At 35.1% G+C, this 24,251-nt stretch overlaps 1 protein-coding gene across 1 annotated transcript in view; it reads left to right on the top strand.

The window, feature by feature from the left end:
* Positions 1-24,251, top strand: part of LOC110449008 — an 81,345-nt gene that overhangs the window by 20,724 nt on the left and 36,370 nt on the right. Inside the window, exons 2-3 of the mRNA XM_021495582.1 lie at positions 18,688-19,024; positions 21,264-21,317. Coding sequence (XP_021351257.1) covers positions 18,718-19,024; positions 21,264-21,317 — 361 coding nt within the window. The 5' untranslated portion in view covers positions 18,688-18,717. The remainder of the gene's footprint in view (positions 1-18,687; positions 19,025-21,263; positions 21,318-24,251) is intronic.

The raw sequence follows: 24,251 nt of genomic DNA, 5'->3' as shown, positions 1-24,251 counted from the left end.
AGGGATGGGGATATTATGATCTCTGGCACTCCTAAACCATCGCATAACATTAATCCCCGTCTCTGGACTGTGCGACGTCCGCTGTCTTTCCGGCTGGGGCTAAGATCACTTTCAAAGAACAGCCTCTTGATTCTTTCGCTGGATTTCAGTTACATTGAAAGGGTGTTTCGGGGGACGTTGAAGTCTTCTGAAATCTGTGTCTTGGTCTTGTCGTCCTTACCTATTGCAAGGATGGCCTGACATTTTCTCGCTCATAGTCTCGATCCGAAACGTTACTGTTCGCTGCACTGGTTGCTCATCCACTTCTCTATGTAAACAAAACTCAGATGTATTTAGACCTCTCCTACTTAAGCCTAAACACAAATCACTTACTTGCGTGTATGAAAGAGGTTTACCAATTTTGCACAAATATTATCCACCTGCAGTTTTGGAAAAATTCAAAGCTCTAAACAAAATTTGACCGGAACCTCTATTCAACTTTGCTTACCTTATATATCTCTTTAGCTACGGGTTTGGGCATGTAAGGTTTCCTGTGCGACCAGTATTCCATTGTCTGTAAACGTCAGCGTTTGCTTTTTTCAAAACTTAATTTAAACGAAAGTATCTAGAATCAATTTATGACATCTTCATTTGTACAAGTTTACTTAAACGAGAAAATTCCAGAAAAAAACAAACTAACCATATAGAACAGACTCTAGCGTCTATCAAATGGTTGAAATCATTAAATTTGTCCACCTTTTATATCAATTGAATAGACGTCAATGGTGATTTTATTTTAACAACCTGTTTGCGCTTTCGAAAACAAATTTATCATTACACGGATTTGACACCACCGCCAAATCGTGTTGCTACTCAATGCTTAAAAATGTAAATTCAACATCGAAACGAAAAAAGTCTTCTGAGCAAAAATTGACAGATACACATGCAAAGTACTAGGTTTAGCTGGTAAATAATCCAACTTGACTATCTTGCGCCAGTCTTTGTGAAATAAAAGTTATATTTCTAATTCGTATTGTAAGGATAACTATCTCTTCCTACAAAATCAGCATCAGATGTTGCCTGCTTTAGAACAGGATATCGTTCCATTTTGTTAATTCTTTCCATACATCGCCTAATTTGAATTCCATATTCTGAAAATTAGTAAACGAATTATAAATTCACTTCACACAAGTGTTGTTAAAACAAAAACAACTAGAAATATGTCAAAATGACATGAAAGTCACCCCATCTCCTGTATGATTATTTTCAGTATAATAAATCATTGACCAAGCTACAACTGACATATTTCCACCTGTCAATCAAAATGGTCTAACAATGACCAGGTATGCATACACGCTGTTTAGGTAACCATGCCAACCTACTAGGATATAATAGGAAAGCATGTGGTTGATTTACTTGAAGAAAATGTTCCATGTTTTATGACCATAAAACACAAACACTGCAAATAATTTCATTTTTTTTTAATTTCTGTGACATTCCCTGGCCTTCTTCATCCCAATTTCAAGGCCTTCCACATTCAAACATGCCAAAGTGCCAGGATAAGATAGTTCATCTGTTAAAATGAAAAAAAAAATGATATAAGAGAACTGAACATGCATATTGGAGCAAATCATTTTCACCAAAACTAAAGGCTGATAATTAAGGAATTTCCAATCCCTATCACTAGTTTGTACTGGTATTTTTTTCGTGGTTATTTAACTCCCTATTATCAGTTGATACTTCTCAGTAAAAATTATTTGTTTGTAAAACTGTCAATATCGTCTAGTCATTGGTTTCCGCCCGTTATATATTTCCGCGCAGCCATTTTATCAAGCTTTATCTCGTTACTATGTGACCTGCTGGACACAACACAAAGATATTTTAGACGTTTGACACAAAAATTACCGGAACTTCGTCCGGAAAACATAAGAATTAATCACAGATTAAACAAGTCCACTGACATGAAGTTTTGAAATTAAACCCACTAATTGTAATGACTTACAGTGTATTTCAGCAGCTGTCCCTCCTTCCATTTTTTGTGTATTCTGGAAATGATAAAATATCAGCTATCTTACAATGCTTAATTGGGATATTTAGTGCGATCATGGTTTATTAAAGCATGTATAGACTATAGGGGTGCAATTACAATGTATCGGAAAACCAGTATATCGCAATACACAGGCCATATCGTACATGTATCTATCACAATGCGAATCGCAACAGTCGAATAGATATGCCAATAACCATAATCCAGGCTATTACTAGCATACAATTCAATACAAATGTATCACACAAATGATCTCAGATTTAATGACAGCATTTTGACACTTATTAAGCCCAATTATCAGAAAAAAATACCATTTTTTCCTATGAAATTACATTGCGACAGTATCGCAATATTTTCCTTCTGTATTGCAATATATTCTGGTAAGCTCAACCCACATGGGCTTGTATAGACTTATATGATAAAATTAGCTAGAAATACCTATATATATATATACATATTTCTAGCTAATATGTATCATATTAGTCCATACAAGTCCCTGTGCTCAACCTGTATTGTTACACCTACGGTACCGAAACTAAAGAGAAATGTTTTATGTTACAGATATAACCATCAGTGATCTTGGGAAATATTAAGAAAGGAGCAATGATTTGCAGAAAGAGCTGCAAATACCGCAATGCCCTCAATTTTGTTTACATCCCTAAATTACACTTTGACTTTAAACATATTTTATTAACCAGAATTGGAAAATAAGATTTGGCATAAGTTATTACAACTTATTAAGCAATCTCCACGAAATTAGACTGGATCTTTGTTGGTTGATTTCATAGAAAAGAAATATATACATGCCCAACGGTGCTGTTAAAAACATCTGTGCTTACGGTTTGACAGGACACTAACAGGAATATAATTTTGCAATAGCGATACACATAAATATGACAATGCCGTGTTTTGCCGGTACAGTATCGCAACGTGGTGACCACGTGGAACTGTACCGGCAAAACATATCATTGTTTACATCCCTAAATTAGACTGGATCTTTGTTGGTTGATTTCATAGAAAAGAAATACATACATGCACAGCAGTGCTGTTAAACACATTTGTCCTTACGTTTTGACAGGACACTGACAGGAATATCATTGGCAATAGCAATATACATAAATAATATAAAATATGACCACGGTACAGTATCGCCACGTGCACGTGGAACTGTACCGGCAAAACATGGTATTGTTTTGTCGGTACCTCGTGGTCACCATGGCACTGCCACCACCGCAAAAACGATAACTTTCAGTAAACGGTGTCGAGCGCTTTTAATATATAAATTCAGAATATGGCAATGAACTACTTACCTTACATTACCCTGTATTCTTCCGGTTTTTCATTTTCTGCCGTAAAGTGTTATGTCGTAAAGTGTTCCAAAGTTGTAAACGTTGTCATGCGGTATATGAACGTGGATGAAATATTTGTTTGAATGATCGCGCATTTATTTATAACATATCACCCTTTGAAATTATAATGTTACGGCTGAAAATGGTATGTAAATTAAAAAAATAAAGCAATTTCCATAAATGTCGTAAACTTTTTTCTTTGGACGAACTTGATTCAGGCGTGCCGGTTACCGCCGGGAAGGCGGCACCTACCTACTGATTACGTATGTCCCCTAAGTCCCGCATGTTCGGCACCTGCCGTTCGATTAGAAGTTTTGCCGGACTGCAGAGAAATGCAAAGCCATACAAAATGTTATTTGCGTCCGCCAAATTGCGCATATGCGTGAATGTAGTGTGCCGGCGGCAAGCACAAACCCGACATGTCAAATCAAGTTTGCCCTTTTGCTAGGTGACGTTTTCTTTTGTCACTGCGTGAATAGATGATAAAATAAAAGAGGCGTTATTGAGCTTTTCTACCTGAGCTTTTTATTGCAAAATTTATATTGGTTATAAAGAAATTTTACCAATATAGTCGTTTGTCAGACATTAAAATCTCAATCAATCAATAGCAATATATAATATAACAGTCTACCCCTTCGGGAACCTCAAAGGTGACTGATTCATATTGGGAACATCTCAGTTTGAAATTCGGAACGCCTTTTGGTTGTATGTTAGATCTATTCCTAAATCGATATCTGAGTTATCCAAAAGCTTGTTATTAGCGACAGAAGCAAACACACGAAAGCTGTAAATAGAAGAGGTCAAAATCTGGGACTGAAACCAAAATTAATAGTCCCCACTGGGGTTCCCCCAGGGGTGACCAAAAANAACCAAAATTAATAGTCCCCACTGACGTTCCCCCAGGGGTGACCAAAAATACAATAACTAACAAAAACCCGATACCCTTTATCCAAATATCAACATGGGAGTAAATGCACGTCATATTAGCATACGTTTGTAACAATACCAACTCCATACAACTTTCATTTAAATAAATAACACGATCTCGTGCAACAAAAAATGTACATCTCTGAAATAAAATTGACGCGTGCGGATAGCAAGCGAAATCTACCTTGAAGACCAATACATTAGTAGGAAACGGAGTTAGTGTAAACATTCTGTTAATCTGGAAACCCTTTCCATTAGTAGCCACTCACAAGTGCCGGAAAGCAGCCGACGGCCAAGGTGGGATCGCTAAAGTAACGTTAGCTTTACACGCGGCAAAATGATTGATAGCTCATAGATGGGACCAACAAACATCTGAAGGCGGACCATTATATTTGAACGGCAAGCGTACGTAGAGAAAATATTAAAAACTTCGATATAACCGATTGCCAAACTGATGAATCTTATTGAAGATATTAGAATAAACTACGGACAGGCCATAGTCCAAAAATGCAGGCATTTAGAGGGGTTTGATAAAAAGCTTGCCCTTCATAAGAACCATCGATACACAACATACTAAGTCGATTGTCAACAAAGCACAGTACCAGCTGATTAGAGAAAGTATAAGAACAGTCAATAACAGCATACTGTATTTCAAGAGCAACAGGGCAAACTTAACTACGGAACTAGCAGCAACGTTTCCAGCGGGAAAGTTCACAGAGGTAATTTCGGTCACCAAACAAGCCCACGACAGAGTGTATATATACCAAACAAAAACAGGGCCAACTGAACAAATTCAACATTGTAGAAAGCAAAAACAAAAAAAACTGAAAATAGATTTATCAGGTACACAATCCAAGGAGTGGGTCATAAATCTCAGCAAATACAAAATGACGGTTTCACCTACTAGTGAGTTGGGGAAGGGGCTTAACTTCGCAGTTGCACCTAAGAAGGTGCCAGTAGAGGAGTTCATCACGGCTACTGAATTAGCCTTTTCGAAACTCCCTTACCACGAAGCTGAGCAGACACGGTCGGGGTAATAGGCATTTTGAAAAATGCAAAATCACCAACATCACATTTGACATGAGAGGAAAACCAAGCTCTCGGAGAACTTTGAAAAGAAAGTTCGATTGTGATATTACCAGCGGAAAAGGGCAGGGCTACAGTGGTTAAAGACAAAGAAGATTACGAAGAGAAAGTTAAGGCCTTACTCAGTAACACCAATACATATGAGGTTCTCCAGAAAGACCCTACCCAAAAATATAAAAATAAGACGATAGAACTTCTGGCCAAAATAAGAGATGATTCACGCATCACAGATCAGTAATACAAGTTCATATACCCGACATCAGAAAACATCCCTAGATTGTATTGCACGTCCAGAATCCATAAACCGGGCTACACGTTGCGTCCTACAGCGGACTACACTGAGTCGATTGGTTACTATCTGCCACGATCACTAGCAGGTATACCGTCGCCATTGGTATGTACAACACATCACCATGTCAAGAATTCCAAACATTTAGCATCTGACTTGGAAAATGTAATTTTTGAAGAACAGAACAGAACAGTTTCAACTCCCACGAGTTTCACTGTTCACCAACACACCAGTACAAGAGGCCATCAATGTCATCAGAGAGAGATTAAAAGCAGACAAGAAAGTGAAAGTGACGATTAGTTTCTAAAATATCAATTACTAATAAACCAAAAAAAAAAAGAAAAAAAAATATTTAGATATAGACCTTAGAAAAATTAAAGAGCCTAGACCAGTTTCTAACAGTATGGTTCAGACAGCAGTGTCCAATCAGGAATAAAGCCAGGGCTCACCGGGTTTTTGTTTTTACCTGAGCTAATAGTTCTTTGTGGTGACCACCCCCAACATACAGGAGTGGGCTGTACCATTTAGGAAAATTACTTGGTAATAATTATATAGAAGCTGGGTTTATTCTCCCACTTTAAAAAAAAAAACACGGAGAGAAGAATAATGTTTAAAGGATTATAGTCTGCCAAGGGTGTGTGGCTTGGACTGTATAATACACAACGAGTGTTCTCCCCAGGAATATTTAGATGCGCTATGGTATCTATTTTTTTCCCCTTCCATCGCAGCGCTGCGCTGCCAACATTTTCCGCGTCACAACCCATTCATCATGCGCGACACCACTTTGAGAAAGAAAACTCTAAACAAGAGCAATAATTGATGAAGTTAATTTTAAATCAATAGCATTATTTAATTATTGCTCATTTTCTTGCCCTTTTCTTTTTCTTTATCATTATTTTTTCTAATATCTACAAATAAAGAGTCTGACTAAAGAACATGCATAATTTTAGCAACCACTTCAGTATTTTTTCTACCAGGAATATCATTATAGAAAAAAACGCATTTACGTCCGAGGATAATTGGTTATAATGACATTCAAAACAATCAATGGTAATTTATTTTGACAAATTATTTATTAATTTTGAAATAAATGATTTTTTTTATTATTGTATTTTTATTTTTTTATCAGAAACATACTGTCCTCAATATTAACTTATAAATAGTGATACAGTTATCAAATTGAATTATTGTAATGTTACTGAATAACGCTCCTCAGCCCTGTTTCAAACGACATCGCATCACGGATTACGAAACGTTATTCAGGTTATCAAAACAGCATGACCGCCACGTGCAGTCTACTCACTTACGATTTATGTCAAGCCTTCTGTAGCAAAATATCTTTCAAGTTCTCTAAAAGTTGTATAGTCACTCATATGTTGATAAAGGCTTCTCACACAGCTTACTTGTTTCAAACATAGAAGGTTCATGGCCAAAAACAATGCAACAAAGGTAGGTCAGCAGACGTTTGATATTTTTTTTCTGAAAAAAAGGCTAAATTGTACTGTACTTATGTGTTTATATTTCTATTTTTGGTGTTATTGTCTGTCACCTAATAAAATGCAGATTGAAGCCTTGATAATAAACAGACATCACTAATTATAATTATACGAATTACACATTTGTAATTGTAGTCTATTGTTCACGTTTCACACCTAGGTATTTCACATCCCCCAGGTAAATCTACCGGCAGGGCAGTGTTCGCTGATCAAGGTGTCGATTCTAGGGAAAAATACACATCTAGTAAAATGAGTGCGAGTCTAATTGGAAAGGGGAGAAGAGGTTAAAAGAATAGTTGGATTAATCCCCTATTATTTATTGAAGTAAAATCAGTTGTGTTTGGAAGTCATCTATTAGCCAGAGCAAAGACGAATACTAGATGTATAATGCTATCAGCACTGGTCACATGTGTTTTCAGTGTTATTTACCTATAAACACATTTCACTTTTTTCATTGTTTATCATAATAAAGTAAGATAGGTAGTTTGTAAGGGAAAACAACTTCTTAGCCCTCTCAATTATGTCCCCAACGCCCTTGGCTAGTTGTGAGGGCTCCTGACCCCTGCTGACCGCCTATTGTTTGTCACTTACACAGCGTGCCCACGCCACGGGCGTGCCGTACAGAGGGGATTAGTGATTGAAACACTAGTGTGACACTTCTTAGTTAATTGGACAGTGAATTAACCGGGATAAAGCAGCTGTATTACAGCAGTGCATATTTTATACGAATTTGACAAAAACAACTGCCTGTTTTTTGGCCAAGTCAAAGTTATTTTCGCATTTTGCGCTATTGGCGAACGCTGACCTAAACCCTGGCAGACAATTAAGTTCAAAATAAACCATAAAATTGCAGGTAGATTTTTTTAACTTTTAGAAGTATTTATACATGTACCATGGATCAAAGTCGGTGCATGTGATAATAATTTATATAGGTCCTCACGCTCTAAAGTCATTATGCTATTTTCATAAAAGGATACTGCTTAAATAATTTTATGTATATATAAAGCTAACATTTAATATTTTATAGATTGGTTGGTTTATCGATAAGACGGAAGGGCGGGGGGGGGGGGAATTAAGTATGGTATTATGAACTGATGAAAAGACATAATTTGATAAAGCAAATGACCTTGTGAACCGTAGTTATAACTTCAATGCACATTGCAGTTCACATCAATGTTTAAAAAGAAACTGTGCATGCCTAAAATGTGTTCTAAAAATAAATATGTGTGACGTAGAACAACAAGGTTTTCAGGGACAATTTATTTGTTATTTATTAACAGTTGCATTCCATTTTCCGCGTAATGGAATCAATAAGTTCCGCTCAGGAGTGACGTAAACACAGCAGGGGTCAATACTGAGTTCACAAAGTTAATACCTCGTATGTCCACCGTTTGCCTGAATGCAAGCCTGGCAACGTCGACGCATGACGCAGACGGTTCAAGAATGCTTGTGGGATGGCATTCCAGATCTGTACCAACGTTGCAGGCAAATCAGCCAACGTCACCGGTCGATTAGGTAATGCCCGTAATCTGCGCTTCATTTCATCCCACACGTGTTCAATGGGCGACAGATCGGGGCTAAAGCAGGCCGGGCAACACGTCAACGTTCTGCTAGGCCAGAAAGTCCATAGCGACACGAGCTGTGTGTGGCCTGGCGTTGTCCTGCTGTAGCGTAATGTGACGTTGCTGCCCTTTCACGAATGGAACGACGTGGGTCCGGAGGATCTCGTCATGGTAACGTAGCGCGTTCAAATTCCCGTTAACAACCACCAGAGGCGTTCTCCCGTTGGGAGTGATGCCGCCCCAAATCATAACGCTGCCTTCGCAGATAGAACGTCGTTGTACCACTGACGCGTCACGGAAACGTTCTCCAATGCGACGATACACTCTGGAACGGCCGTCACTACTATCCAGGTGAACTCGCGACTCGTTCGTAAACAAAATGCCTGCCCAATCTCGTCGAGTAAATCGCAGATGGCTTCTGCACCAGTTCAGACAGACGTGCTACACGATGACGTGGCAGAAGAAATGGGCGGATTGCAGGACGTCGCGGATGGATAGCTCGTTCACGCAATCGGTTCCATACAGTTCTCGGGCTTATTGGTAGCAACCCAGGGATTGTCCGTGTAGTCAAAATTGCCGTTTGGAAGCGATTTCTCAAATGGACAAGCCGAATACAGTTGTCCTGTTGACGTGACGTCACACGTGGACGTCCCGCACGAGGTCTATCGCCAACGTGGCCAAACTGTTGATGTCGTCTGCACAAACCCCGGATTGTGTTTCGATGGGCATGAAAACGTGTAGAGACAACGGCTTGGCCATACAAGCTTGAAGCATACCAATAAACCGGAGGCGGTCATTTTCATTGAGCCCCGGCAAAGCATTAATCACAAATTAAAACGTTATAATGCTATTTTTACTGTTCACCGGTCTCAACGGAGTACAATTTAGCTTTATATTCAGAAAAATAACAAACGTCTGCTGACCTACCTTTAATGCATTTATTTTGCCATGAAATGTCAATGCTTGAAACAAGTAAGCCTTTTATCAACAAATGAGTGCCTTTACAACTTTTAGAGAACTTGAAAGATATTTTGCTACAGTAGGCTTAACAGAGATCGTAAGTGAGTAGACTACCCGTGGCGGCCATGTTGTTTTGATAACCTGAATAATGTAACGTAATCCGTGATGCGATGGCGTTTGAAACAGGGCTGAGGAGCGTTATTCAGTAACATTACAATAATTCAATATGATAACTGTATCACTATTTATAATTTAATATTGAGAACAGCATTTTTCTGATAAAAATTCGACTGTTTGTTTACTAAATATTTCATAATCAAGGGATTTTTTAAAAAATACAATTGAAAAAAAATCATTTATTTCAAAATTAATTAATAATTTGTCAAAATTAATTTCATTTGTTGGTTTGAATGTCATTATAACCAATAATCCTCGGACGTATATGCGTTTATTTTCTGTGATGATATTCCTGGTAGAAAAAATGCTGAAGTATTTGCTAAAATTATCCATTTTCTTTTGTCAGACTCGTAGATATAAGAAAAAATAATGATAAGAAAATAAAAAAGGGCAGGAAAATGAGCAATGATAATACAATGTCAAGATAATTAAATAATGTTTTTGATTTGAAATTAACTACATCAATTATTGCTCTTGTTTAGAGTTTTCTTTCTCAAAGTGGCGTCGCGCATGATAAATGGGTTGTGACGCGGAAATTGTTGGCAGCGCATCGCTGCGATGGAAGGGTAACAAAATAGATACCATAGCGCATCTAAATATTCCTGGGGAGAACACTGGTTGTGTATTACACAGTCCAAGCCACACACCCTCCAACCCCACTCCAACAGGTTTAAACTCGGTGTTGATACCCAACATCAATTAAATGGGTCAGAGAACCACGATAGATCCTTTTTACCTGTATGGTCCGTGGTCCGTAGTATTCACAAGGCGCATATGTTATGTTTGCAATAAGGACAATTCAAAATTGAAATTAATTAATTACCAAAATTGAATTAATATATTAATTATTCATCCACATACTTCCGGTGGCCGGAGAGAATGGACGTGAAATGACCAGCTCCAAGTAACGAAATGTGATGTGATTGATATTGACTCGTCATGGTTTGCTTGACTCATTCTACACGATATTTTTAATCTTCGGATAATGCTGAACATCATTAAGCATATAAACTAGCTACTTATACGGGTAAGCTCCACATACCCGTATATATATATGTACCCTTTACAAGACTAGTGGTCACTTTTTGAGCCGCCATGTTTCGCTAATACAAACTGTGTATATACGTGTCTTTCCACATTATTCTTCATATACTGTACTATATTCATCATGAATTCGGCTATTAGGAAGAGTATAAGCACTATTAACGCAATCACTGACCCTGATGTTATTGGTGAAGTTGTTTCTCAACTTTTGAGTAATGACCTTTTCAAGGACACATTGATTTCTAAACTTGGGATCCCTGACATACAGAAACAACTAGCTGATCTCCAAAGGAGACAGGACGATCTAGAACAATATTCCCGGAGAAACTGTCTTAAGTTCCGAGGTATTCCTGAGGAAGAACACGAAAGCACTGATACTCTAATTATTGATGTATGTAACTCTTTTCTTGGTGTGATGATAACGGAGAGCGATATAAGCCGATCCCACAGAGTGGGTCCAAAGTCTGGTAAATTCCCTCGTGACATCATTGTCCGATTTATCTCGTACCGTGTACGTGCTTCCGTGTACGCTGCCAGATTCTCACTTTTTGCCAAAGATTCTGACAAGAGTAATGGATCCTCCCCCTCCAATCAACGTGCATACAAATTATTTGTCAACGAGGCCCTAACGAAGCAGAGAGCGATGGTATTTTCCAAAGCTCGTTATTTAAAATCAACAGGAGCCATATCTGGAACATGGACCAACGACGGGAGAATTGTCATCAGGCATAGTAGTGGGACCAAAGCCCAAGTCACCCACCTTAGCGAGTTAGATTCCTACCCCGACCCTCCTCAACAAGAACACCGACACGATCTCACAACCCGTATCAGAACTCTAGCCTCTCAACACGGTCAACGTACACATCCCAACAAACCCAAACCTAAGCCTGATACTACAGTCTCATTCACTTCAGCCAACCGATTTGACTCTCTTTCCCAAGTTAAATAATTATGTGACCTTATATTCAGTATTATGTTTGACTAAATATCAGTCTTTGTTTTATGAATTTGATGAATATTACTATTCTGAGTAGGCTACATGTATATGCTGATGACATGTGAACTTGTATTTTGACAAATGAAGATACACTATACAAAAAACACAAGTACATGTATATTTACTATATTTTGTGTATCAGTATTACTGTAATTTCCATGTGTGTGCTGAAGTATACAACACATACTTCAGCAATTATTCATTTATCTTTGTTTATAATGAAATCTATATATAAATATATATAAAAAAGCATTCTGTAAGTGATATAATATGAATCTATTGATGCACGTGTGTGCATCTAATCAGTGACCAAAACATCGCTTATCATGTTTTGATCATGGTGTTACTGGTTATAAATGTTCTACATGCATTATATATATATATATAACAAAACATTATAACATACATTATTTGGTATGAACATTCAGTATAAAATTATTCTATCATACATAATATTTTATATGAAATTATCATTATGACTTATCTGTAATATGTGTTATTGTTGTATGACATGCCCTTTGTGTTTAAACATATTACTATATACACTGTATGTTATATATAACCCGTTATAATGTATGTCAATTTAATAAGAATGAAGATCACTATACACGTGTAGAGACCCAAGATAATATAGGATTTATATCCTATGGTATCATAGAAAATTAACAACCATTATGCTAATAATTTTAACGTCTAGCCTAAGATGTTCTATATCTTATCTTACTTACTCTTCCTGAACTCCACTATGTATAGTTACATGTATGTGGTGTAATGTTGAAAAAAGAAAGAAACTCATTCATCCAGTAACTATTTTTTTTTTCATTTTTAGTTTCTATAGGCGCATGCAATCTCAACTCTACTGCCACTGTAAGTTTACATGCATGAGCAACTATGTGCTCACCAATAATTCGCATGGCATTGAACTATAGTATTTCGTACGCGTACTTTTCATGTACACGTACGTATTTTATTGGAACTTACCGTTCAAGTGAATATTAAAATCCTATCACTTCAATAAATTATCCATAGTAACTACACATCCTCTTTCTTCCTATACTCATTTTTTTTATTTAGATACACGTATGAAATACACGTGAAATCAACACGATCGCTTTTCGCGTGCGCTTGTACAAACACCATGATATTGTTTACGTGTCTCTACCTATTGTTGATCGGCTGGATTTAATTTATATAAACAGCCCGTTATCTCTATACACTCGCAATAGAAAGACGACTACGCGATTGTGAATTGTTGCAAATGATAATCTAGTGGGGGTTTTCGTTAGTATAGTTATTGTGTTGATCACAGGGGCTTGTGGAGTTCAACATAGATATTTCACATACATGTTTTCTCTTATACTTTCACTACTGGAATGTCTATTTAATCGATCAAAACATTCTTATTTTTAATGTTTTACCTTTTCTGCTCTATATTGATATTAATGACCATTGCAAGTGTATTATAAAATGATGGATGTATTATATATGTATTACTCGAAGACCTATGTTTTCAAACATCTCAAGCACATTGATGAGTCGTTTCCGCTTCCGTTAAATAACATGTGTTTGTGTGTTATTGATGTGAGTGTGTGTATGGAAGTTGTATTGTCCTCCCTGTTTTGTTGTTATCTCACATTCTATATAGCTTATATACAATTGTAAAATGTTATAAAAATAAATAATACCTGTGGAAGTGTTTTGTGTGTGATGTGAGAAGTGTGAATGTATTTGTATTTCAGTTATGTTAATTAAGAAGGAGTTACATCCCTTTAATATTTTTTTTTTTATAATTTTCATTTCAAAATTGATGTATTAATTAAATCAAATAAAAATAATAGAATCCGTTAATTTAGCCACCGCTGGAGAGTATTTATATAGGCTTTGCCTGTTATTCCATCCAATTGACTTGTATCAACTTTGTCAATAAAATTTGTTGAAATGAAAAAAAAAAAATATATTCATCCACTCGGGTATTTTACTTATAAACAAGAAACGAAAAAAATCAAAAAATAGAACATAGAAAGAAAAAAATCAAGATATAGACCCTAGAAAAAGTAAAAAGCCTAGACCAGTATCTAACATGGTTCAGACAGCAGTGTCCAATCAGGAATGGCTTGTTCTCAGTTCCCCCATTTTTTTAAAAAACATGGGGAGAAGAATGTTGTTAGAAGGAATATAATCTGTTTCTTGGTAGTATTGGTAGTATTTACCTGTATTTACCTGTGCTTTTACCTGTGGTTAACCCTTCTATCTTAGGTGGTGTTCTATCTAAGCTGAAAGCTGATCATATTTAATTTTCAATTTAATAATACATCATCTTATATAAAGATTTTTTCAGATTTTTAATAACAAATGTTAAAATCTTAAAATATTTCTATATTAATTACATACAAATTAATAATATATAATCAATTTATAATCTGTAGTCCTAGTGCTGCTGATATGACATATGATAATTTAACTTTAAAAAAGAATTAATCTAAATTCCTAGATGTTAGAAGTATGTCATAACTATCATCAGAATTATTTAATAACTTTAATTAGCCAAGCTATCATTTCCGTCCTGGTGAACTAAAAGTGATCAAGCCTATACTAATTAGTGAGATAACGATGAGTTTATCTAAGCACACCTTGAGAACCGGACGATGGACTTTATGGAGTACACGAACGCAGCATCACATCTCTAACATCTTGGATAATTTACAACAAAAATTGTGTGACACTTGACTGTCGGACTGTAGTGTATATTTGCGATAATAACAGTCCATTTTTTTGGTGGCCTTTTTTATTATGATGCAACAATCCCACATATTTTTTATCTCGGCTTTATTTGTTTGTGTTTAAGTAATAAATAAAATAACTAGTGCCAATTGGAGGGTAAAACAATTCATAAATATCTTCTAAAATTATGTCTTATCTACAAAGGGTAGATGTACTGTACACATGTACAGGAATTTTATGACATGATTCCTTAGAAGATATATCAATATGTATGTTATTAAAATACCAATAGAATTGTCCATTGATTTGAAAAATATTTCTTTATTTAATTAATTAAGGAAAAGGATCACATTCCTAAATATTAAAAAAAAAGTAAATCTGAACCAGAATTCGAACTTGCACCGTTCGCTTCCTCTGGTCAAAAGTAAACGGTGTTACACATTCGGCTACATCGGATATACACTAGTATGGAAATACAATCCGTTTTAACCCAATAAGCACCTTTCTCAGTTTTGAGAAACTTAATTAACCATGTTTTTCATTATTTTAAGCACTTTCCCAAACAGACAAAGAAGGATTTTGATTGTTTCATGTATTCATAAATGCCGACTTGTGGAAATTTGGGCAGTTTTCTGTCATAGCTCTTTAAATATATATATTAGCTTGTCTTGTATTTGATGGCTTAAAAAGTGTAATGTAAATGAAACGTAACGTATACGTATTGATATATTTGAATGTAAACCCTTACTATTTTGTTATTGTTATATTTTAGTTTAAACATATTGTATTGTCATGCAAACGGATTGGGCACAAGTTATTAAACTTATATTCAGCCCTTTATTGTTATATTTGTATTGTACATCATGTATGTAATGATTGTATCATGTGTATATGATAAAAATATGCAGTAGTCCTTTTAAGGGAATAAGTGTTTATTATTTAGTTTTATCAATTCCATACCCCTAAACAAATATTAAAACTTAAAAAATATATATCCAAAAAATTAGTATCCTTAACCTAACATACCACATACACAGAAAAGCTCCAAGTCAGACATGTTTTGAGGGATTAAGTGTTTATTATTTAGTTTTATCAATTCCATACCCCTAAACAAATATTAAAACTTAAAAAATATATATCCAAAAAATTAATATCCTTAACCTAACATACCACATACACAGAAAAGCTCCAAGTTAGACATGTTTTGAAGGAATAAGTGTTTATTATTTAGTTTTATCAATTTCATACCCCTAAACAAATATTAAAACTTAAAAAAATTATATCCAAAAAATTAATATCCTTTACCTAACATATCACATACACAAAAAAGCTCCAAGTCAGACATGCAACTTTCACACAGGTAAGTTAACTGTGGAGTAAGTATGAAACAGACTAAAATTGGTTTGCCATTGTCTTCCTATATCAACACTTTTCATTGTTCCATAAAAAGTAGGGGAACTGAAAACACCCCTCAGGGTTATAGCTAGGGCTCACCTGGTCTTTGTTTTTACCTGAGCTAATTGTTCTGTGTGGTGACCACCCCCACCAAACAGGAGTGGGCTGTACCATTTGGAAAAATTACCTGGTAATAATTATATAGAAGCTGGGCTTATGCTCCCATTTTTAAAAAAACATGGAGAGAAAAATAATGTTTAAATGAGTATAGTCTGCTTCTGAGTAGTATTGTCAGTATTTCTAAGCTTGAAGCTGATCATATTTAATTTATTAATCGTCATATACGATTTTCAGACTTTTAATAACAATGTTAAAATAAAACATATTTCAATATTAATTATATATATATGTATTCAATATCAAATATAGCCATTATGTTGTCGTTGTGCTTATAGACGGATATACATTCTATTATTATTTTTAATAATTATTTTTTTCAGAGTGCTTGTGTAACAACAAACAAAATTAATTCCCAAATACATATACTAGTTGTTCATTATGTATAATCTGTTTTCTTAATACCCAAAATAAACTGTTTTTGTGGACTAAATTTATTTAAGTTTTAGTAAATACCTGTCCAATATCTACATAAATGTCACACTGACCAGAATAAGAGTTAATTTAATCTGTAATTTCACCTGTCAGTTCTTTGTACAAAAACAAACATGTACTGTCTGTATAGCTACAATAGGGCTATGATCACAAACTGCTTTACCAGTACTGGCCTCACTGGTGAGCGGATACATCACAGGAAATACAGAGGTAGTGGGTGAGTAGACCATCACCTTATGTTCGGGAGCCATGGCCCAAATTTCGGGTACCAAGGTCTAATCTAAGATTAGGTGTTATGCTCCTGAAAATTAGGGCATGTTCCTGAAACTAGGCCATGGCCCGATAATCTAGACATGGTTTTAAAATGTAGATGTTGCTCTAATGATTTAGACAACGTCATCATAATTTAGTCCATGGATTTACAACATAGATGTCCTTCATTAAGTTAGACAATGGGTTTATAATATAGGTTGTGTTCTGTAAAGTTAGATGGTAGTTTAAGTAAACTAGATTGTTTTTCCATAACTAGATTCTAAAATAGAGAAATAGGACATAGAATAGATGTTTTAGAGGATATGTCTCCCAGTGTATCCTACCCGAATGCTATTGGCATACCTTACAGTGTTAACCAGATTGAGCCAGTCAGTTCTGTACACAAGTAAACAGAGTTCAAAAAGTGACACTAAGATGGCGTCGTCACGAATATTGTTCAGCTTTTGAGGGGTACACAAACCTGGTATCTAAGGTAAGGTACATGTATGTAGTCATCAGCTTGCGATATTGTTTGTTTTGTTAATATATATGATTAGAACAGTTATGTTATCAGTAGTATTTGACAGCAATATTGTGAATGTCTGACTGTGATATTTCCCCAGTAACCTATACCGTAAAACGCCGTGTATTAATCAATCAATGGTATTTGGAAACTTCGTTTTAGTTGTATTATCATTTATTGAAAACTTCCTAATAAATAACTTATCAACAGGTATGTTTTTTTTAAGGACGGCCTCCCCTCACATTATACTGACAACGGGCGAACCAGTCGTCCCACTCCTAAATTGCTGAGCGTTAAGCAGGAGTAGAAACTACCATTTTACAGACTCTGGTATGTCTCGGCCAGGGGACAGAACCCAAAGCGTTCCTCACAGGGGCGAACGCTCTACTAATAGCCAAATGTGAGGCATTGTCAAGGGAGACATTAGGAAGAAGATCCCAAATTTTGTCGCTTCTTACAATCATGCAATGGGGGCAAAATGGTTAATAATTTACTTTGCCTCTTATACTTGATGGATATAATAAGTTGTGCTTCCTGCCTTCCAATCACATATGACATATTCTTGTTTCTTACAAACATGGATCGTCACAGTTGCAGCAAACAAGGACACAAACATAAGTAACGATGTAAGGGGTTCTACTAATAATAACACAGCATATGTAGACTGCTACAACTTCCAGTAATGAGGTTAACAACAGTATGTAAAAATGTTAATTTAAAAAACGATTATTAAACGCAATATTTTGATATTTCACCCTTTATCAGCCTGATATTACTTCAAGGGCTGATAAAGGCTGCAAAATAGTCATATCATAACCTTTTTATCATACATTTGAAAAACAAAAACATATTGTTGTTGTTGAAGCATCTAAACGTAAAACCCGGTGAAGAACCCGGATGAAGTGATATCAGCCCGGGCCGATAACTGCTTATCGACCCGGGCTGGTACATGAATGTCCCGCCCGGGTTGGTGTAAAAACTGTTTATAAGCAAAGACACTGATATACTAACGCGAACAACACTTGTATCATATGGGCAAAATGTATATTTATATTCTCCACAGATATTCAAGAAAACCTGTTCAAATTTCCAATACATGTAACGTTAATGCGTGAATGTCGTAAATATATTAATAGAACTTTCGCATGAGTAATAGCATAACACTGCAAAGCAAAATCTAAACGTTTCGACTTTTATATGGAAGGTTGTTACATGGTCCTGGTAACACTTTCTCAAATCAATAGTGCTGGTCTTTTTTTTATTAATTACAGATTGCAGAATAGGAAATAAATGTTTTAGAAATGGCATCGTCTCCACAAGGTATATACACTCGCCTCAAGACCAGAATGAAAAATGCATATTACACCGACAACACGGTCAATAATCTCGAGAACTTCAGAACTGAGGCTTCAGCCTTTCTATCTGGTCCAGGTGAATATGAAGACCTCCCCTTTCTAAAGATATGTGAGAATTTGGAAGGACACGGAGATATTGGCTGGGATAAGCTCGAGAATCTAAAAACACTTGTACAAAGTACGACTGGAGGAAAAGAGCAACTTCTTCATATGATTAACGAGGCTGAAAGAGAAATACATGAGAGTTTGTCAGGTAATTATTTTTCATATTTTATTCCCATTATAATAAGTCTAGAAATGGTAGCACAATACTAACATGTACAGCAAAATATACCAATAGATTGTAGAATGAGTTTTAAATTGAAAATTGAAAAGAGATCAATGACATTCCATAGTAGTTCCAAAATAGACCTGTAATATGCTAGTTTTCATTTCTGTTTGTGTGTGTTTGTTTATGCCCGTCAAAAAATTAGAAATATGCCAGTAAGTAATGAACAAAAGAAATATCCTTGGTTTTGATAGTGTAAGATGAATCGGTTATTGGGTAAAAGGAGTAAATTTATTTCTATTTTCTTGGTTTGAAATCCATACAAAGGAAGACATTTCCAATGAAAAACAATGGTTAAAATGTCATAAAGGATATATATTCCTTCAGCATAAACTGGTCATTGTACAATACATATTTACTATATTAAGCAAAATACTACTGCTCTGTATATTTCACCAATAATAATCATTAATTGTCGTTCCGGTTCATTATCTCGCCTAGCGCGAGCAGATACATTCCTAATGGGAAAATCCGTTCTTAAGTCCTTATCATGGTCTCCGATGTGTTACCAAGCTGAAACAAACCTGTATTTGATTTACCATTATAGGTAGGTGGTTTCAAGTAGTATACTGATGATCATATACAATCTAATTAACAACTAAGTGAGAATATGTGTCACACTTATATTTATCATAATCCGTCGGTTTTAAGCATTAGAAATAATGTCATTCATAAACACAGTGAAACGGACAAGTTCTGCTGCTTCAGGAAACAGTTAAAGGTTGGTCTGACCACCTGGGAGGTATTGCTTTGTTTGCTTACTGTAAAGACACGAAACAAGTTTATAAATAGGTACATGTAGCAGTGTACAGTAGCGTACGGTGGCCATGGGTAATATTTTCGTACAATGAATAACCCCTGTAATAGTACATGTATCAAAACATTTTAAAAAAATCAGCTCTAAAATTGGCATATACATGCATTGGACTATGTGGGCTTCACATTTAAATAAAAAAAAAAAATATTTGGTTTGAGACTACATTTATGGCCATTTACAAATCTGTATCTAGGTAGCAGTATACAGTAGAGGGCCATGGGTGATATTTTTGTTAAATGGCTAACCCCTGTATAATGATATGTAAAAAAAATATAAAAATAAAACTGTACTAAAATTGGTATAAGCATGATGAAGTGGGCTATGTGAGCTTCACATTTGTAAAAAAGAAAGAAGATTTCTTTGGTTCGAGAATAAAATTTTGGCCATAATACGAAAGGGTGCGTACACATGAAAAGCTAGCTTTACAGGAGGTAAAATTTTGACAACAGCACACGACGCAAAATTGCAAAAAATCAAGTTTTACAACTTTACTGGGACCCAGATAATTCTGCAACCAGGTAGGTAATCTTTAATTTCGACAGAGCTTAGGAAAAAAATTACTAGTTGCGGGGGTCAAATTTTGGGTTAAAAATAGCATTTTTTGGCATTTTTTGGTAATTTTTGATGTGGTAACCATGGTTTTCACACAAGAGACATACATAGAAAAAAGAGGTTTATACAATTCTCAGTACTTTATATGTATTGCAAATGTAATGCAGTTTACATATATATATACATGGATACATGTGTTGTGTAGGTTAAATCCGCTGTGTTTACATTTCCTCGACATGTGCCTTGTTTAACAGAGTCGGGCCATTTCTACTGTATACTGCTACCCTACACAACACAAGCTAGCTTTGCATGTAGTCTATTTTTGTACTCAGCACATGTGTAAATATTGTTAAAAATCCAGTTGAACGACCTATGCTAAAACGTGAGTATTTCTGTTACCGAGTAGGTGATATTTAATTTAAGACAGGTTTTAAGAAAAAAGTACTACTTGCGTGGGTCAAATTTTGGGTTAATAATCATTGGGTTTTTTTGCACTTTTTGGCGTTTTTTTATGTAGTAGCCATGGTATTCACAAGTCTCAAATCTGTGGAAATCACTTTTTGAAAGAAAAATCATTCTTCTAAAAAAACGTATTCAAAATGTAGTTTATAAATATATATATATATGTAGGTGTATTGTGCAGGATGAATCCGCCATCCATGTTTATCCGAGACATGCCCTTTTTTAGGGTCAAGCCATTGTCAAGCTACTGTACTAGAACTATACTGCTACCATAATACCGTGTTCAATTTTTAAAAGAAATGTTAAAAAAGAAAACATTATTTTCCGAATCAGGTTTAGGGAGCCGTTTGCCACCGGAGAGGGATGCACTGAAACCGAGAATGAAAGGTATGTGTACCAAATATACACTTATGGAACTTTCAAAAACTTTAACGGTTGTATTCGTATCTTTGAAGAAAATACACTGTTTTAAGCTCATCCGGCCCACAGTGATGCTGGATCTGTAAGTTGGCCATATTTCGGCGTTTTCTTTTAACTAAATTGTTTTCTGATAAACTATAATGCATGTCTCATAAGCACATTAAGTTAAATCTTCCGAACCAAAACAGCTGTATAATGATGGTGTTTTTACTGTGGTTTTATTAAGACTGTGGTGTGACAGTCTGGCTTTATTTCATGTAGGCATGTTGGTGAAAATACCAGAATTATATACGATATTATGCACTGTGCTAAAGAAAATGATATTCCAGGTATGCTACTGAATGTTGATTTTGAAAAAGCCTTTGATTCGTTAAGTTGGGAATTTATTGATAAAGTGCTTGATTTTTTTATTTTGGGAAAGATATAAGGAAATGGGTCCATATTGTTCAAAGTGGTTTTAACTCATCTGTTAATCAGGGGGGAAATTTGTCTTCGTTTTTCAATATTTAACGTGGGTGTCGCCAAGGTGATCCCATCTCTCCATATTTATTTATTTTATGCGCTGAGGTACTAGGAACTAGAATAAGAAATAATGTTAATATTAGAGGAATATAAAATTGAAGACATTCCTATACTATTATCTCAATATGCAGATGCTACATCAGTGATCCTAAATGACTGGAATTAAAGGAAACTTACTCCTATTGGTAAAATACACATAATCAAATCATTGCTGTTATCACAATTCAACCACTTTTTCATAGCTTTGCTAAATCCTGACTTATCATTCATTAAAAGACTAAACTAAGACCTCTACAACCTTCCTTGGAATAGTAAAGTAGACAAAAAATAAGGGATATTATAATAAAAGACTATAAGAAAATAAAGGGGACGTTTGTCTGTATATTTCATTTTTTTTTGTTTATACATATATGTAAAAATTATCAGCAGCAATATACGTAATTTGATTTGATAATTAATGAGGATATTATTAAAAAAAACTGGGGATGTTGTTTGTGATCATGATATTGAGGTCAGCAATGGTAATATTGATGATGGTTTTTTTAATTGATGAGGATGATGATGTATAATTGTTGACAAGGATTGACATTAATGATAATGACATAGATGAATTAATTAAAGTTATCATGATGAAGATGATAGTTTAATGATCAGGAATGCTGAAAGTTAATTGTTGACATTTATGATTTAATCATTACTTGATTGACGTGAATGATAAGGAAAGATAAAGTTGATGAGGAAGTTGAAAGGGGGTGATGATTATGATGATGATGATGATGATGATGATGATGATGATGATGATGTTGATGTTGATGATGATGAATGTTGAAAGTTGATTGAGGAGGATTATGATGTGATCAATGATTAATACTGATGTGGACGATGACGGTTATATGACATTGATTTGAATGATGACGGTTATATGACATTGATGATGATGATGATGATGATGATGATGATGATGATGATGATGATGATTTATTTGGAAAAATAAAACAATTACAAAAAAAAAAGACTGGTGTGAGCTTGTTTAAAAGTGATCTTAACTTATTATGCATAGATAGCATCATCCGATGTTAAGATATTTCAACATGACTTATTTCTGAAATAAAGAAACTAATATATGAACTATTCATTTAAGATATATATATATTGCTGTTGCTTGTAAAATCATACATAATAATATACATCAAAACATATTTGTTGTCTATTTCATAGTTTTTTGCATGGTCGTTATAATTTAGGAAAGTCGATTTTTCTCAAATTTGCTAGTAATAATAGACTACTATATGACAAATTTTTTTTTTCCATTTTCTCAGATTAATGTAACGTTTTTTGTTCACTTTTAATTTCTTACCTAAATATCGTTCTTACAGGTTTGTATTAACTCTCTATCTCTTAGCTTTTGTCATGGATATTTTTGTATTTTTTATTTCGTTATCCCCGGGAAAAAAAATCCACTCGATATAAGTCACTCAGTCTCACCTTTCGTCCGTCATGCGTCGATCGTAAACGAACTTACTATCGATTTCTTCTCAGAAACAGTAAGGTGCTGGGTCCATAAGAGGTCACATAGTGCAAAACCTTCAAAAATCTTCTCCTCTGAAACTAAATGGTGGATTTTTATCAATTTGCTTAAATGATTCTTAAATGACGAGGATCACAATTTATACTCACGGAGGGACTGTTCCCTCGGTTGAAATGGGCAAGGCCATCCAATTGTAAGAGATCAAGGTGTGAATAAAACTTCTAAAGGCTTCTCTGAAACCAAGTGGTGAATTTGCAACATTATTTTATAAAAAGAGTATCTGCTGATGAACTGATTATCTGGGGCCATCAAAAGGGCCACAAACAGAAATCCAAGTTTGTCATAGTCTGTATTGTCACTTGTGATATAAGGGAGACAACTCTTTCAGGTTAGGAAAATAATTAGCAATTTTAACATTTAAAAAAATCAACCGTATCAAATATTTTGGTCTATAATACATACCTTATAAAACGATTTTGTAATAAATTGTCACATTAGTGTTTGGTCATACGTCTGAGGATGGTTGACATCCCCACCCCATAACAATTAATATACCTATTTGCATAATTGAAAACAACCATGCTATCAGTAAGGGCCGGTTTCCAAAACGGCCCCTTCTCTGATTCAAATTTCCTGTTGGTGGTGCATTGCCCATGCCGTTGTGGTCACAAATCTATAAAGTATAAAGATTTAGGTCACTTGGTTTGTTTTTTATGGCTCCTCAAAGTTGTACCTTTCAGAAGCTGTCTAAGTGTTGATAAAATGTGCATGTTATGTAAAATATTAATGAAAATCTAATCAAATGATGGTCACCGTAAAGAATACATTCATGGCATGATTGTGACAAAAAA

Source organism: Mizuhopecten yessoensis, unplaced genomic scaffold (genome assembly GCF_002113885.1).
Source record: "Mizuhopecten yessoensis strain PY_sf001 unplaced genomic scaffold, ASM211388v2 scaffold4411, whole genome shotgun sequence".
NCBI classification, from domain to species: Eukaryota; Metazoa; Mollusca; class Bivalvia; order Pectinida; family Pectinidae; genus Mizuhopecten; species Mizuhopecten yessoensis.
Note: the sequence above shows the minus strand (reverse complement) of the source record. Positions and strands in the feature narration are given on the sequence as shown.